Source organism: Eleutherodactylus coqui, chromosome 2, assembly GCF_035609145.1.
Source record: "Eleutherodactylus coqui strain aEleCoq1 chromosome 2, aEleCoq1.hap1, whole genome shotgun sequence".
In the NCBI taxonomy this organism is placed as follows: Eukaryota; Metazoa; Chordata; class Amphibia; order Anura; family Eleutherodactylidae; genus Eleutherodactylus; species Eleutherodactylus coqui.
Genome location: NC_089838.1, coordinates 43,592,320 through 43,605,417, shown reverse-complemented (window position 1 = coordinate 43,605,417; position 13,098 = coordinate 43,592,320). Strand labels below are relative to the sequence as shown.

At 49.4% G+C, this 13,098-nt stretch overlaps 1 protein-coding gene across 7 annotated transcripts in view; it reads right to left on the bottom strand.

Annotated features, from left to right (window-relative positions):
* Window positions 1-12,742, bottom strand: part of LOC136611258 (transcription factor 7-like) — a 112,354-nt gene extending 99,612 nt beyond the window's left edge. For 6 of the 7 annotated variants that reach the window (XM_066590697.1, XM_066590698.1, XM_066590699.1 and 3 more), the window contains exons 1-2: window positions 12,410-12,742; window positions 12,270-12,336 (exon numbers count right to left, since the gene is read on the bottom strand). In XM_066590697.1, the coding sequence (XP_066446794.1) occupies window positions 12,270-12,336; window positions 12,410-12,580 (238 nt within the window). In that variant the 5' untranslated portion in view covers window positions 12,581-12,742. Of the gene's footprint in view, window positions 1-7,109; window positions 7,129-12,269; window positions 12,337-12,409 lie in introns of those variants that run through there. The other variant, XM_066590701.1, reaches the window with a different exon arrangement.
* Window positions 12,743-13,098: the final 356 nt, after the last annotated feature.

The following is a 13,098-nucleotide window of genomic DNA, read 5'->3' as shown; positions in this document are numbered from 1 at the left end:
GAAGAATGAAGATACTTTATACAGGGTCAACTATTTTAAATCATTAACCCTAAAAATACTTTGTTTCAAGTTTTAGTTGTTTTAATCTGCTGGCTACTGATCCCAACACTTTACATATAGCCTGATTCTAGCATAAGCTGGAGGAAATAGGATTGTCCTCATACAACTACGTCCCATTTTTGCCCAGACCACTTTTAGGACAGTGAGGGAGACTGGCGGAAGGAAAGAAAAAAAAAAAAAGTGTTACAAATGATGGCATAAGCCACAATTTGCAACTTTTGTCACCATAAACTTGCAATTTAAATTCATATGCTCCCTTCAGAATAAAAGTCCTCTTAAAGGGGTTGTCCCGCGGCAGCAAGTGGGTCTATACACTTCTGTATGGCCATATTAATGCACTTTGTAATGTACATTGTGCATTAATTATGAGCCATACAGAAGTTATAAAAAGTTTTATACTTACCTGCTCCGTTGCTAGCGTCCTCGTCTCCATGGTGCCGACTAATTTTCGGCCTCCGATGGCCAAATTAGCCGCGCTTGCGCAGTCCAGGTCTTCTCCTGTTCTCTATGGGGCTCCGTGTAGCTCCGCCCCGTCACGTGCCGATTCCAGCCAATCAGGAGGCTGGAATCGGCAATGGACCGCACAGAAGAGCTGCGGTCCACGGAGGTAGAGGATCCCGGCGGCCATCTTCACCGGTAAGTATAGAAGTCACCGGAGCGCGGGGATTAAGGTAAGCGCTCCGGTAAGCTTTCCTTAGGTCCCTGCATCGGGGTTGTCTCGCGCCGAACGGGGGGGGGGGTTGAAAAAAAAAAAACCCGTTTCGGCGCGGGACAACCCCTTTAAGGCTGGATTCAGACGACTGTACATCGGCTGGGTTTTCACGCCGGCCGATATACAGCGTCTCTCTCTGCAGGGGGAGGAGGCTGGAAGAGTCGGGAACAGTGCTCTGAGCTCCCCTCCCCCTCTGCATTATTTACAATGAGGAGAGGCGGGGCTAATTTTTGCCACTTAGCCCAGCCCCCATCCCGCCTCCTTTCATTGCAAATAGTGCAGTGGGGCGGAGAGGGGGTGGAGAGGAGGCAGAGAGGGGGCGGGAGCTCAGTTCCTGCTCCTGGCTCTTCCATCCTCCCCCCTGCAGATGAGGACGACGTATATCGGCTTGGCGTGAAAACCGAGCCGATATCCAGTCGTCTGAATCCACCCTAAAGGCCATTTACATGGGCGGAAAGTCTGCCTTTACCAAGTGCAGATCAATTATGTAGCAAGTCAATCAAACTTAGGTATTGTGATGTGAGTCGGGAGAGGTATCATCACTCCTTAAGGAGAGCACATAGAAGGTGTATGAGGAGACTTATAAGGCCATGCATGCTCCTCTGGGAAATATTCTTGGCAAGGTCTACATTGCATATTTCCAAGAGGAGCATAGATGACCATATAAGTGTCCTCACAAACCTTCCAGGTGTTCTCTCTCAATATCCTTTTTGACCCACGCCTATAGACCTCCATTTAGCCAAGCCAGGATCCTACTAGACACTGATGATGGGCAAAAGCCCAGAAACAGCTGTCTGTGTATGGTATTCTGGCTTGGTTATAAGGCTTGTCAGACATTGACTTGCAGGAATGCTGCCTTCCAACAGGTGGCGCTGCAGAGGTATACACTGCACCCCATTTACACAAAGGCATGAGTTGCCAACATGCAATTTTTATATTCACCTAAAATATGCCTCACCGATAAAATGAGCATTTCCTTGTTTGTCATGTGATCAGCAGACAAGCTTACTTGGATCATGTATGCTGGGAATAACCGTTCATACAGACGGTCCATCGAACGCTTACCACCCTGCTTCCTATGGCGCCCATAGACTTTGCATATGATCTGCTGTAAGCACATGCAGATCACAGCTAATCTCCAGGCAGCACCTACACTTGTAATTGAAGTCCTGGAGCCGCCCTGCAATTAGCAGCCATCTAAAGTGGTTAGCACATACATCCATAACATGTATAGACTCCTCTATCCTTAAATAATAAATGGGCTAATAAAGAAATTATCCTGGAAACAGATTTATATCCCTTTCTACATAAATCAATGAGCAACAAGTCATCTGGCAACAGTGTTACATTTATCAAGACAGTCTACACCAAAACAACAGAAGAATAAACTTCTTCCGGCAACGTTATCTTGCAGATAGATTGTCACCCTCACATTGTGCCCATCTAAAAGGCCAATTAAAACCCATTTACACGCAAAGATAATCTTTCAAACGATTGAAAGTTTTGGCGATCATTTTGCATAAAGTGTTAATGGACACTAATGTCCATTAACACTTTATCATTTTCATTTGCATGTAAAAACGGGCCTCCGGGAGCTGTTTGCAGAGCCCAGCATGTGGACTTGGGCTCTGCATACAGCTGCATTGTTCTGGTCCTGGCTGCCGAAAGAATACAATGTAATCTCCCGACTCCCACTGAGAACACAGCATGCAGTCTATTGAGAGATACTTCATTTCTCTGCGGCTGAACGATGGATTTTAAGATCACCTTAAAATCATTGTTCAGACGAAAAGTGCATGATGGTAGCATTTACACGCAACAATTATAGCTTATTTGCAGTTGTTTAAACAAATTGAGTGATAATCGTTGCGTGTAAATGGACCTTTACATAGGACGGTTATCGCACAAAATTTGTTGAAAGGTACTAAGATGTGCGATAATTGTTGCGTGTAAACCACAAAAACATTCCTTACTATTAGTTTATGTTTTGTTTCCGCTCACTTTCAATCTGCATTTAAAAAAAAAAATCCTCACTGAATCGCTGACTTCTCGCTGCGTGTAAACGCTCCCCGCTCAGCAGCGATCTGCCTGTCTAAACACTTTGCACGAACGCTAACTAGCAGTCAGCACTCACGCAGTCGTTTAGCCGACAACCGTCCTGTTAACCAGCATCACTTTCTTAGGACCAGAAATCATTGTGACATCCCTCGTGCCGCTGCGTAAGGCGTTCACACAATAGTTATTACAGTTCGCCCTTTTTGGTTAGATTGCTGATAATTTCCAAGTGCCAGATCTTCATAACCCTCCCCAATCGCAGACCCGATGGTTTCATTTTGTCACTCCTTATCATCTGCCGTCTAGACACAAGCCTTTGTTCTTGATCAATTAGACTTATCTGCGTACTTCAAACATCATTTATTTGAGCAGCTCTGATCACAGAAGATGCAATGACTAATCCCGCAAGATGTCACTTCAAGGTAAAGAGGAAAACAATGGGGTCACACATGACAAATCACAACAGGTACGGCGCTGCGAGCAACTTGTGCAACCGTTGAGGTGAAAGTCTTCTGCTTTCCTCTGTGGTGTATCGGCACCACTCCCCGGGTACATGCATGCGCTGACAGAGGAAATGTCACACAACTGTACAAGATGTCAGCCCACACAATTAAGGCTGGGTTTTCAGACAGTTTCACCTTCAGTTATTTACCAACTTCATCCCCAAACTAGAGTTTACAGTGCATGACTGCAGTCAACCCAAATTTCTACCTTCTTTGGTAGCAGTAACTAAAGGACCATTTACACGCAACGATCGTCACTCAAAAATTGTTCAAACGATGGCATATGAGCGATCATCGTTGCGTGTAAACGCTGCCATCGTTCACTGTTTGGCTGAACGATGATTTTAAGGTGAGCTTTCATTCAGCCAGAGAGATAACCAGGACCACACGCTGCAGTGCTCTGCACGGGAGTCGAAGACTACATTGTATTCTGCCGACGGTCCGTGCGAGAACAATGGAGCTGTGTGCAGAGGTCAGACCACATGCTGTGCTCTGCAACCAGTTTCTGGAGGCCCACAGCTGTCAGTGTGCCCTGCACAGCAGCACTGCCGACCCTGGCCCGCCAGGGAGACTGACACCGGCGGAGAAGGCAGGGAAGAAGGGAGTGCGGCGGCCTGGCGAAGACACGGACAGCGGCGGAGCAGTTCCGCCGGGGACATCAACAGAGTAGCCAGGGAAGAAAGGAGTGCACCGGCCAGCCAGTATTCGGCTATCTGTGTCTGTCTTAATGGAAGCGCGATGGAACGGCCCAGCGCACGCTCAACTGCCGCTTCACTCACTATCCTACGTGGGAGCAGTGAGCCCGCAATGAGAAGGAGAGGGGGGATACGGGACTCCCATTCTTGGGATCACTGGGGGTCTTGGTGGTGAGACTCCCACCGATCAGACTTATCACCTATTCTTGGTACTACCCCTTTAAGAGCAATCATATCTAAACATTCAGGCTTTAATGTCCACCCATCTTTAACAAGAGATTAAATACGCAATTTCAAAATTAAACATGTTTGCCAACCTAAAGTACTACAGCGTTCCTATAGTCAATCACTTGTCACCTACACCTCAAAAACATCATGAGAATCAGCCCTTTTACATGGGCCGGTCATTTAAACAACTGCGCGGGCGCTGATGTCACCGCTAAGGTTTCCCGCACTCGCGTGGAGTTTATACAGAAAGACTTGTCGCTGGATCGCGGCTTCTCATCCACTACTTGCTCAGCAGTTCACCTCTTACGTGAAGCGCTGAGCGTTTACACGGAATGAGAAGCTAGCCGATTGAAAAGTCAGCTTAACAAACTGAGCAAAAAGTGAGCTATTTTTGTGCATTTACAGTTAGACTACTGGCCCTAGCCCTCCTGTCTGCCGACGACCTTAGACTACTGGCCCTAGCCCTCCTGTCTGCCGACGACCTTAGACTACTGGCCCTAGCCCTCCTGTCTGCCAACGACCTTAGACTACTGGCCCTAGCCCTCCTGTCTGCCAACGACCTTAGACTACTGGCCCTAGCCCTCCTGTCTGCCAACGACCTTAGACTACTGGCTCTAGCCCTCCTGCCTGCCAACGACCTTAGACTACTGGCTCTAGCCCTCCTGCCTGCCAACGACCTTAGACTACTGGCCCTAGCCCTCCTGTCTGCCAACGACCTTAGACTACTGGCCCTAGCCCTCCTGTCTGCCAACGACCTTAGACTACTGGCCCTAGCCCTCCTGTCTGCCAACGACCTTAGACTACTGGCTCTAGCCCTCCTGCCTGCCAACGACCTTAGACTACTGGCTCTAGCCCTCCTGCCTGCCAACGACCTTAGACTACTGGCCCTAGCCCTCCTGTCTGCCAACGACCATAGACTACTGGCCCTAGCCCTCCTGTCTGTCAACGACCTTAGACTACTGGCTCTAGCCCTCCTGCCTGCCAACGACCTTAGACTACTGGCCCTAGCCCTCCTGCCTGCCAACGACCTTAAACTACTGGCCCTAGCCCTCCTGTCTGCCAACGACCTTAAACTACTGGCCCTAGCCCTCCTGTCTGCCAACGACCTTAAACTACTGGCCCTAGCCCTCCTGTCTGCCAACGACCTTAAACTACTGGCCCTAGCCCTCCTGTCTGCCAACGACCTTAAACTACTGGCCCTAGCCCTCCTGTCTGCCAACGACCTTAAACTACTGGCCCATTTACACGGATGATTATAGGTCAGATTCATTCAAGCTCCTACAGGAAACTGAACGATAATTGGCCCCTGTAAATACTTGCAGCGATGGAACGAGAACTGTTCAGTTTCTGCATAAAGAAAACCGTATGACGAGTCGTTCAATGTAAACAGCGGTCGTTCACTTCTGAACAACTGTCTGCTTACAGTGAATGAAGACGGGTGGGGAGGAGGGCGCTCCTATGTAACAGCACAGCAGCAAGCATCTCTGGGACAAGTATCTGGCATCATTTGCCTGACAGCTCGTCCCGTGTAAATGGGGCATAAATTCCTCTTTAATCCGACCCCCCCCCCACTGAAATCTCCAAGATTGTCCCCCAAGCTGCACCAGTTCTCTGAAACATGCTACCCCAGATTATCAGGTTAATTCCCAACATCCACTGTTTCAATAATGCCCCCCCCCCCCAAAAAAAAAACAAACACATTTTTTAGGGAGGCCTACCATATTCCCCGATCTAACTCTTCTCCATTTAGCCTGCTTCTACATTCCTCCTTATCCCAATGCACTTCATATCTTTACACACAGATACAGTCTTGGGGCAAGGACGGAGGGGGTGACTGATGACAATTTTCGTACAGCACAGAATATATTGGCACTATACAAGTGTGAGAAGGTATTAGCACGCCATGTTGACCAAGTGCAGCCACCTAACTGGACCCGATCTTCATGGCGTATCAATGTAACAAACGTCATAAAACCCAATCGAATGTGTACCGGAATAATCTACAGATCATCAGACAAGATTTGTACTTCTTGTACTCGGTATATGACATTTGCTGATTATTTCCTGTGTGGGTTGAGTCTAGTGTTCGGATCAGAGCCAATTAAGGCTGAGGTACGTATTAAATCTTTAGCGCAAAAAACAAATCCGCACCTATAATCCATTTCTGGTCCCATCTTCTGAGCATCAATGTTTTATGACGATTGGAACACGATAAGTAGAAAATGGCCATAAAATCAAACCCGATTCCCCATATTACATGGCCTCGCCACCATCTATAGTCATAAAGTCACATCATGCAGATCAAGTTGATAGTTTGAAGCAATTATTTGCCCCTTTTACGCAGCGATTATTGCGGAGATCAGACAGTTTCGGTCAGATCACAGCGCCAAACTCAGCATAGAAACGGGTAAAGCTCCATTCACATCTGTGCCGTATCCGCAGTGGCAGATCCTGTCCGCTACGCCACACAATGCTGCACGATTTAGTACAATATGCTATGCAGCATGACCGGAAGCCAACTGGCCCCGCTGTGGATGACGGGCTCCGTCGGGCACAGTTCACGTCTGATGTGCCAGCAGTACCCGGGTTTTCGTTGCTCTGCGCCTATGACATAGCAGAACAATGGAAACCAACAGCACAGATGTGAGCAGATCCTGAAACCATCTGATCAGAAAGACATTGGCATTAATGCAAAATGTATCCAGTACTTGTCAAAGAGTATAACATCCCCCCCATGGCTCCAGTTACCTTTACCCTTAAAAGAATAAAAAAAAAACAAAAAAAACATTAAAAACGATAGAAGTCCACACCAAAATACCGGTATAAATAATGAGAAAGTCGCTAGGACCCGATTACCTCAGACAACAGGGTGATGTTACGCACTTTGAAGGTTTGTTCTTCCACAATACATATTAGGCAGGAAATGTAACTCTCTGGTATTAATATGGTAACAATCCCTTAATATGGCATCCAGTAGTCCAGAAATTTCGTTCTCACAGCTAACAGCAAAATAATACGAAGTCTCACAAGTCCAGAAGCAGAAGACGTAGCAAGGATCTTATTAAAAACCTACTGGCTGGAAGGTCCTTAGGGCTGCGTATAGAGGTTCCATCATCCATCTGCTCAGCATCCCGGGCTGGTCTGCCCGTACACATCAGATAGCTTCCTTGCCCAACACCCCATATACATAGATGGCCGGCCGAGCCGGCATGTGTTGTGAATGAGGAATGAGTAGAAACCCCCTACAACACCTTACCTCCCTGAGCCGAGCGGGTAGGTGTTCTCTATAGGGAGAGGAGAACAAGTCCCTGCCACCCACCTATGGGGACTAAAGGGAAGCACAAGGTGGAACCCAACTGCCTTAGTTGTCCCACCTGCTGCTGGAGAGCATCAGGATGTCGCAGTAGGGGCAGGCGGCGCAGGAATCCGGGTACCATGCGGACACCAAGCCGACAAAAACTAATATATATATAATTTTTGTAGCTTAACGAAGTTGTTGTAGAAGCTTCTGTTAATTAATAAGTAATGGGCGGTTATTCAGAAATGTCAGACAGCCTTACTGACTCACAAGCACAAGTACACGGAGAATGCAGCCCGTTGACTTCAATGGGCTTATTCACATGTGCATATTTTTCGTGTGCGTTTCAGTCACGTAAGAACATATTGAGCATGCGCCATTCTCCTGGGAAAGAACACATAACGAACTCATTAAACCGAGTGGAATTCCAATGGCTGAGAACATCGTTGTAGGTCATTCGCCCGCGCAAAAGCTGCAGTGTAAAAAACAAACACACAAAAAAAAACAAAAAACACTTGCATGCACAAATACGCAGCGCCCGTTCAGCAAAAATGCTGTGCAAATGCGTGCGTAAATCCGCAAATACTCCCATGAATCCGGCCTAATAGTATGATTAACTCTAATGTGAGTGGGGCATGTGAACAATCTGTTATAAGTAGTATGCAGACGTTGGGCCTTTTCCTGAGGACCGACCTCACTTACATACCGTCTTTCCCCGAAAATAGGTCCTACCCAGATAGTAAGCCTATCGGGTTTTCAGGGGGGGTGGGCTTGAAATATAAGGCCTCCCCCGAAAATAGGACCTAGCTCAGGTGCCCCACAAAACAAACAAAAGACACACAATACTCACCCGCTCCGCAGCATCCCGATGGGGTTGGGCGGCACTGCGGTAAGCTGCGTCCTCGTCTCCCAGGGGAGCTTATGCTGGTTACGGAGCTTTGAATACCCCGCCTCCAGCAAAGCGAGCGCTGTGTTTGGCTAATTAAGTGCTGGCAGCCAATCACAGTCTGCGCTCGATGAGCCAATCACAGCTATTCAGATATTACAATGGCTGTGATTGGCTCATTGAGCAGCAGCTGTGATTGGCTGCCGGACTCGATTAGCCAATCACAGCGCTTGCTTTGCTGGAGGCGGGGTATTCAAAGCCCCGTCAGCAGCAGAAGCTCCGCTGCGAGGACGACCCAGCTTACCGCAGCGCCGCCACTGAAGACCATCGGGACGGTGCGGACCAGGTGAGTATAAGCCCCCCCCTTCCCCGAAAATAAGACACTGTGCCTTTTTTGTGGCAAAAAATAATATAAGACATGGTCTTATTTGCGGGGAAAGACGGCATCTCCAGCATCTGGTACCATAAGCTAGGCGAGGACGTCAGTTGGGGTTTGCCCTGATTTGAATCCTTTGTAATCTCTATCTGTAGTTCCTGCAGCTCTGGTATGGAGCTGTGCTTCTCAAACACCGGCTGCCTTCTTTCTTGGGCAACTGACCCTCTCTATAGGCCCAGATTCTTCATGACGTCTCACTAGGCTCACCCAAGCCGACTCCTCACTCTCTCTCCCAGCAATGCAGTCTTTAAAGGGTCATTGCTCTCCAGCTTGCAGATCTCTATGACCTCAAGTCCTGCAGATCTCCCACCTGACCTCTGCACCCAACAGGAAATACACAAGCTGCAGTAATGCATGAGGGCCAGTAGAGGTCGCCCTTACATCATCCAGATTACATAACTAGAGGAACCATAGCAGAGCTCATTACAGCACAAACGTTTTTTATTTTCAGGACCCCCTCGTACACATTAGATGGTTAGTCAGTTGCGCCTCAGATTTGCAGCATCAGTTGGTGTGCAGCTAACCAAAATGGAATCCAGATCAGTAATTGACATCACTGTTTCTTCTGTCACATGGAACGTCCACAGATGGGACATGCCACGATTTTTTCCAAATCTGTGGGCGTTGCTCATGGAAAGTAAACAAGTCTGCACTAAATAAATGCTCTGAAGGAGATTACCAATAGCAATACGTAATACGCTATTACGTTACGCTCATCTGAGCCGGCCCCAAGTATGTCCATATGTGGGATTAGTCATTTAATTTTTAAAACAAAGCAAGAATCCATATCAACAACTTTGTAAAAATGTGGTATGTGAGCCTTCCAAGAAAGATCTCCCCTACAGCTGAGGAGGAACTGACACCAAAAATTGGACCGCTGCATCGCTGTCCATCATACAATGATTAATGACAGCAGGCCAATCCCTCCCTTCAATTGGAGGTGCTGAAGGTTCCGGTCAGTCGTTGCCGCTGCCTGACAGACACGTAAAATTCAAGCTTTTCCTGATCCAGCACATTGGCGCAAGTGCGTAGCAGCCCCATAGCGGGCGAGGTCATCAAATATCTAATATTTATAGGCAACGATCATCCATAGTTGATCGGCCAGGGTCCATTGCTCGGGACCCCAACCGATCAGCTGAGCGGTCAGTGCTGCAATAACAGAGGTTGGAGTGGAAGCCTCTTTGCCGACCTCCGTGTAGTGGCCGGCGCTTGTAACTGCAGGCACGGCTCTCATTGAAATCCATGCCTGCAATTACAATATAACCACCGGCCACTATAAGGAGGTCAGCATGGAGGCTTCCGCTCCGACCTCTGTGTTATTGTGGCGCTGACAGCATGCACCGCTCAGCTGATCGGACCCCAGCTGATCAACTATTGATGACCTATCCTGAGAATTGCTTCTAGGCACACAGTGGGCTCATTCATTAAAAACAATAATGACAGTCGTACAGAGTAACGGTACCTTAAGACCATGCGCACCACCGGGCGCAAAAACGCAGTGCTTTATATGCAGCGCTTCACTGCGTGCTAGGGGCGCATTTTTGTGCAAGTTTGCCTGCGTAAAGTCAGAGACGAGCAAGCTGATGTCACAACTTCCCCCTCCCCTCCTGATAAAAAACCCGCAGAATTACGTGCGCAATTGCGTATTTACTGGTTTTCTTTTTTTACGCGCCCTGTTCATTTTAATGGGCGATTTATGCGTGAAATACACAGTAAAACGCCCAAAACCGGACCTTCTGCGTGCAGTTGAGCGTAAAATACATGGCACAAGAATGCTAGTGTGAGACGCCACATTGAAATACGTGGTTTAGCGCTGCGTAAGTCACACGCAGATAATACGCAGCAAAAAAAGATGGAGTGACGGCGACCTTGGGGGCGGGGGGGGGGGGGTTCAAATAGAGCGGAATTCCTGCAGCAGCAAATCTGCGCCAACCGGGTGGATGTGACGCGAATCTGACCGCCTCGTGTGACGACGTTGAATCCACACCGAAAATCCGAAGCAGAAATTCACCCACCGCGGCTTCACCATCTACACCGCGAGTCAATCCCGCCTCGGGTTTCGTGCAGAGTTTATCCAGGCCACGCGGACAAGATAAATGTTGCCACATCCCCACCTCAGGAGGGCATGCTCCGCACGTGCCAGGCTCTGGTCACACTCACCTTATGGTGGCTTCACACGGGCGAGAAAATTGCGTGATGCGAGAGTCCGTAAAAAAAGCAGATGATGAAACCGATGATTTCCAATCATTCCCATCCCATCTGCGATGTTTTCACTCATGCGATGATGAGAGAAAGAAAAACGCAGACTGCTCCCTCTTTCCGTGATGCGCGATTTTTTTTTTTAATCGCATCACAAGATACACGCATTGCGATGTTAACATTAGAACGTCCTATTGACTTTGGCAATAAAAGAAATTGCGCAATTTTATCACATGTGCGGCGGCGAGGTGAGGTTGTTCTAAAAAACCAAGCACTGCCGCTGCTCAAAGACATCAAGGGGACTAAGACGCGATTTTGCAGGGATTTTCCTGCGGCAAAATTGCGACTGCCCGTGTGCCACTCGCCGTAGTGAGTTCCGTCTCTCCATTCTGTTTTTGGAGCAGAAAAAAGGAAATAATTTTTGGTGTTTTTTTGTTTTAAACTGAAAGGTTTTTATCGTCTTCCATTCTTTACAAATAGCGCGGTCCGCGGAGCCACTCGCTCTATTAAAAAAAAACGGGACTATAGCGCAGCAGAAGTGAACCAAAACTTTGTTTGCTTCTATTTCTTTGCTCCCCCGATGTAACGGAGCCGCGGCGCCGGCGTGAACAGCGGACGGGAGCTGCCGCACCAGCGGGGAGCGCGTACACGTGGGTTTTGCTGTAAACGTCCCCGAAAATCCGAAGTGCTGCAGTTTTTAGTTGCGCAGAGTCGGTCACTTCCCGCGGCGGGTCTTCCGCTACGTATCATCTCATCCGCGCTGCCGCTCCTGTAAGACACTTTGGATTTTCTGCACAGAACTCCACGGCACAAAAACCGCAGCGTATCCGTTCCGTCTGCGCAAAACCAAACTGGCGTGAAAATCCAGAAGAATGGCGGCACAGAACCCCTTACTTTGGAGTGAGCTATGACAAGTGTCGGGTTACCAGCTGCCAGGATGCCATCTATCTCATCATCTGGAGTCAGTGTGTGCGAGCAGGCAGAGCGGGCACCAGCCTGGCACCAGGGGCATGTAGCAGAACGGCACACACGCCAGCGCTGAAGAAATTCCATGCTAAATAAATGGCACCGACTCACATGGCCAAAACCCAACTGGTATGGAGTAAAAGTGCCAAGTATCTGTAGAGCAGCCCATACTATGCTGGCACTAGGTGGGCACATCTATATGTGGGCACGTGTGCCCCTTGTCCTGCTTACCATCTTCCATGTGATCTGCCAGCTTCTCCTGGTAAACCCTCTGCACGTCCTGTACCCGTCGGACCGCCTGCGGAGAGAGCAGGGATGAGTGGTGGTGTGTGCACGGGGGGCAGCGGGGTGCCCGGGGGCACGGGGCTTACCTCCGGCATGGCGGGGGCTTCGGACTCATTGACCAGCGAGGACTTGAGGTCCGCCAGGTCCCGCTCGGTGAAGGAGTTCTCCTGGACCTTCTCCTCGCCCTCGTCTTTGAAGGAGATGAGCTCGTCGCTGGCGCCCAGGTCCTCCTCTCCGCCGCCTCTCAGCTGGGGCATGCTGCCTGCTCGGGCACCGGGTATCACGCTGTGGGAGCCGGCCGGTCGGTCCCCGCATGAGAGGGGAGGGGGCGCAGCCGGGAAAGTTTGGAAGGCGCTGCTGGCGGAGAGAGGAGCGGCGCGGTCTGCAGCCTCTGATGGGGAGGACGAGGGGAAGGCAGAGCACTTCAAAGCGCGCCGCCCGCTGAGTGATGGCTGCACGGAGCACTCGGGGGCTGCACCAGCCCGGGCTCTTAAAGGGACCGCCGCAACCTGTGGGCAGTGTGGCTGAGACGTGCCCGGGCTGCCCTCCTCACCACCCTCTGGGTGCCGCAGCAAATACTACCCATAGCCTGCTATTGAAAAGCGCTTTTCCTGCACACGAGTGCAAATCAAATTGCGATTTTCCACTTGGGGAGGAAAAGTCGCTGCATGCCCTATTTTTGCGCCGATTCCGCCACTGAGGTCAATGGAAGCCGTCCGATCTGCAGCTCTTCCGCAATGGTCACGGATTCCACGTCATCACTAGGCGATGACGC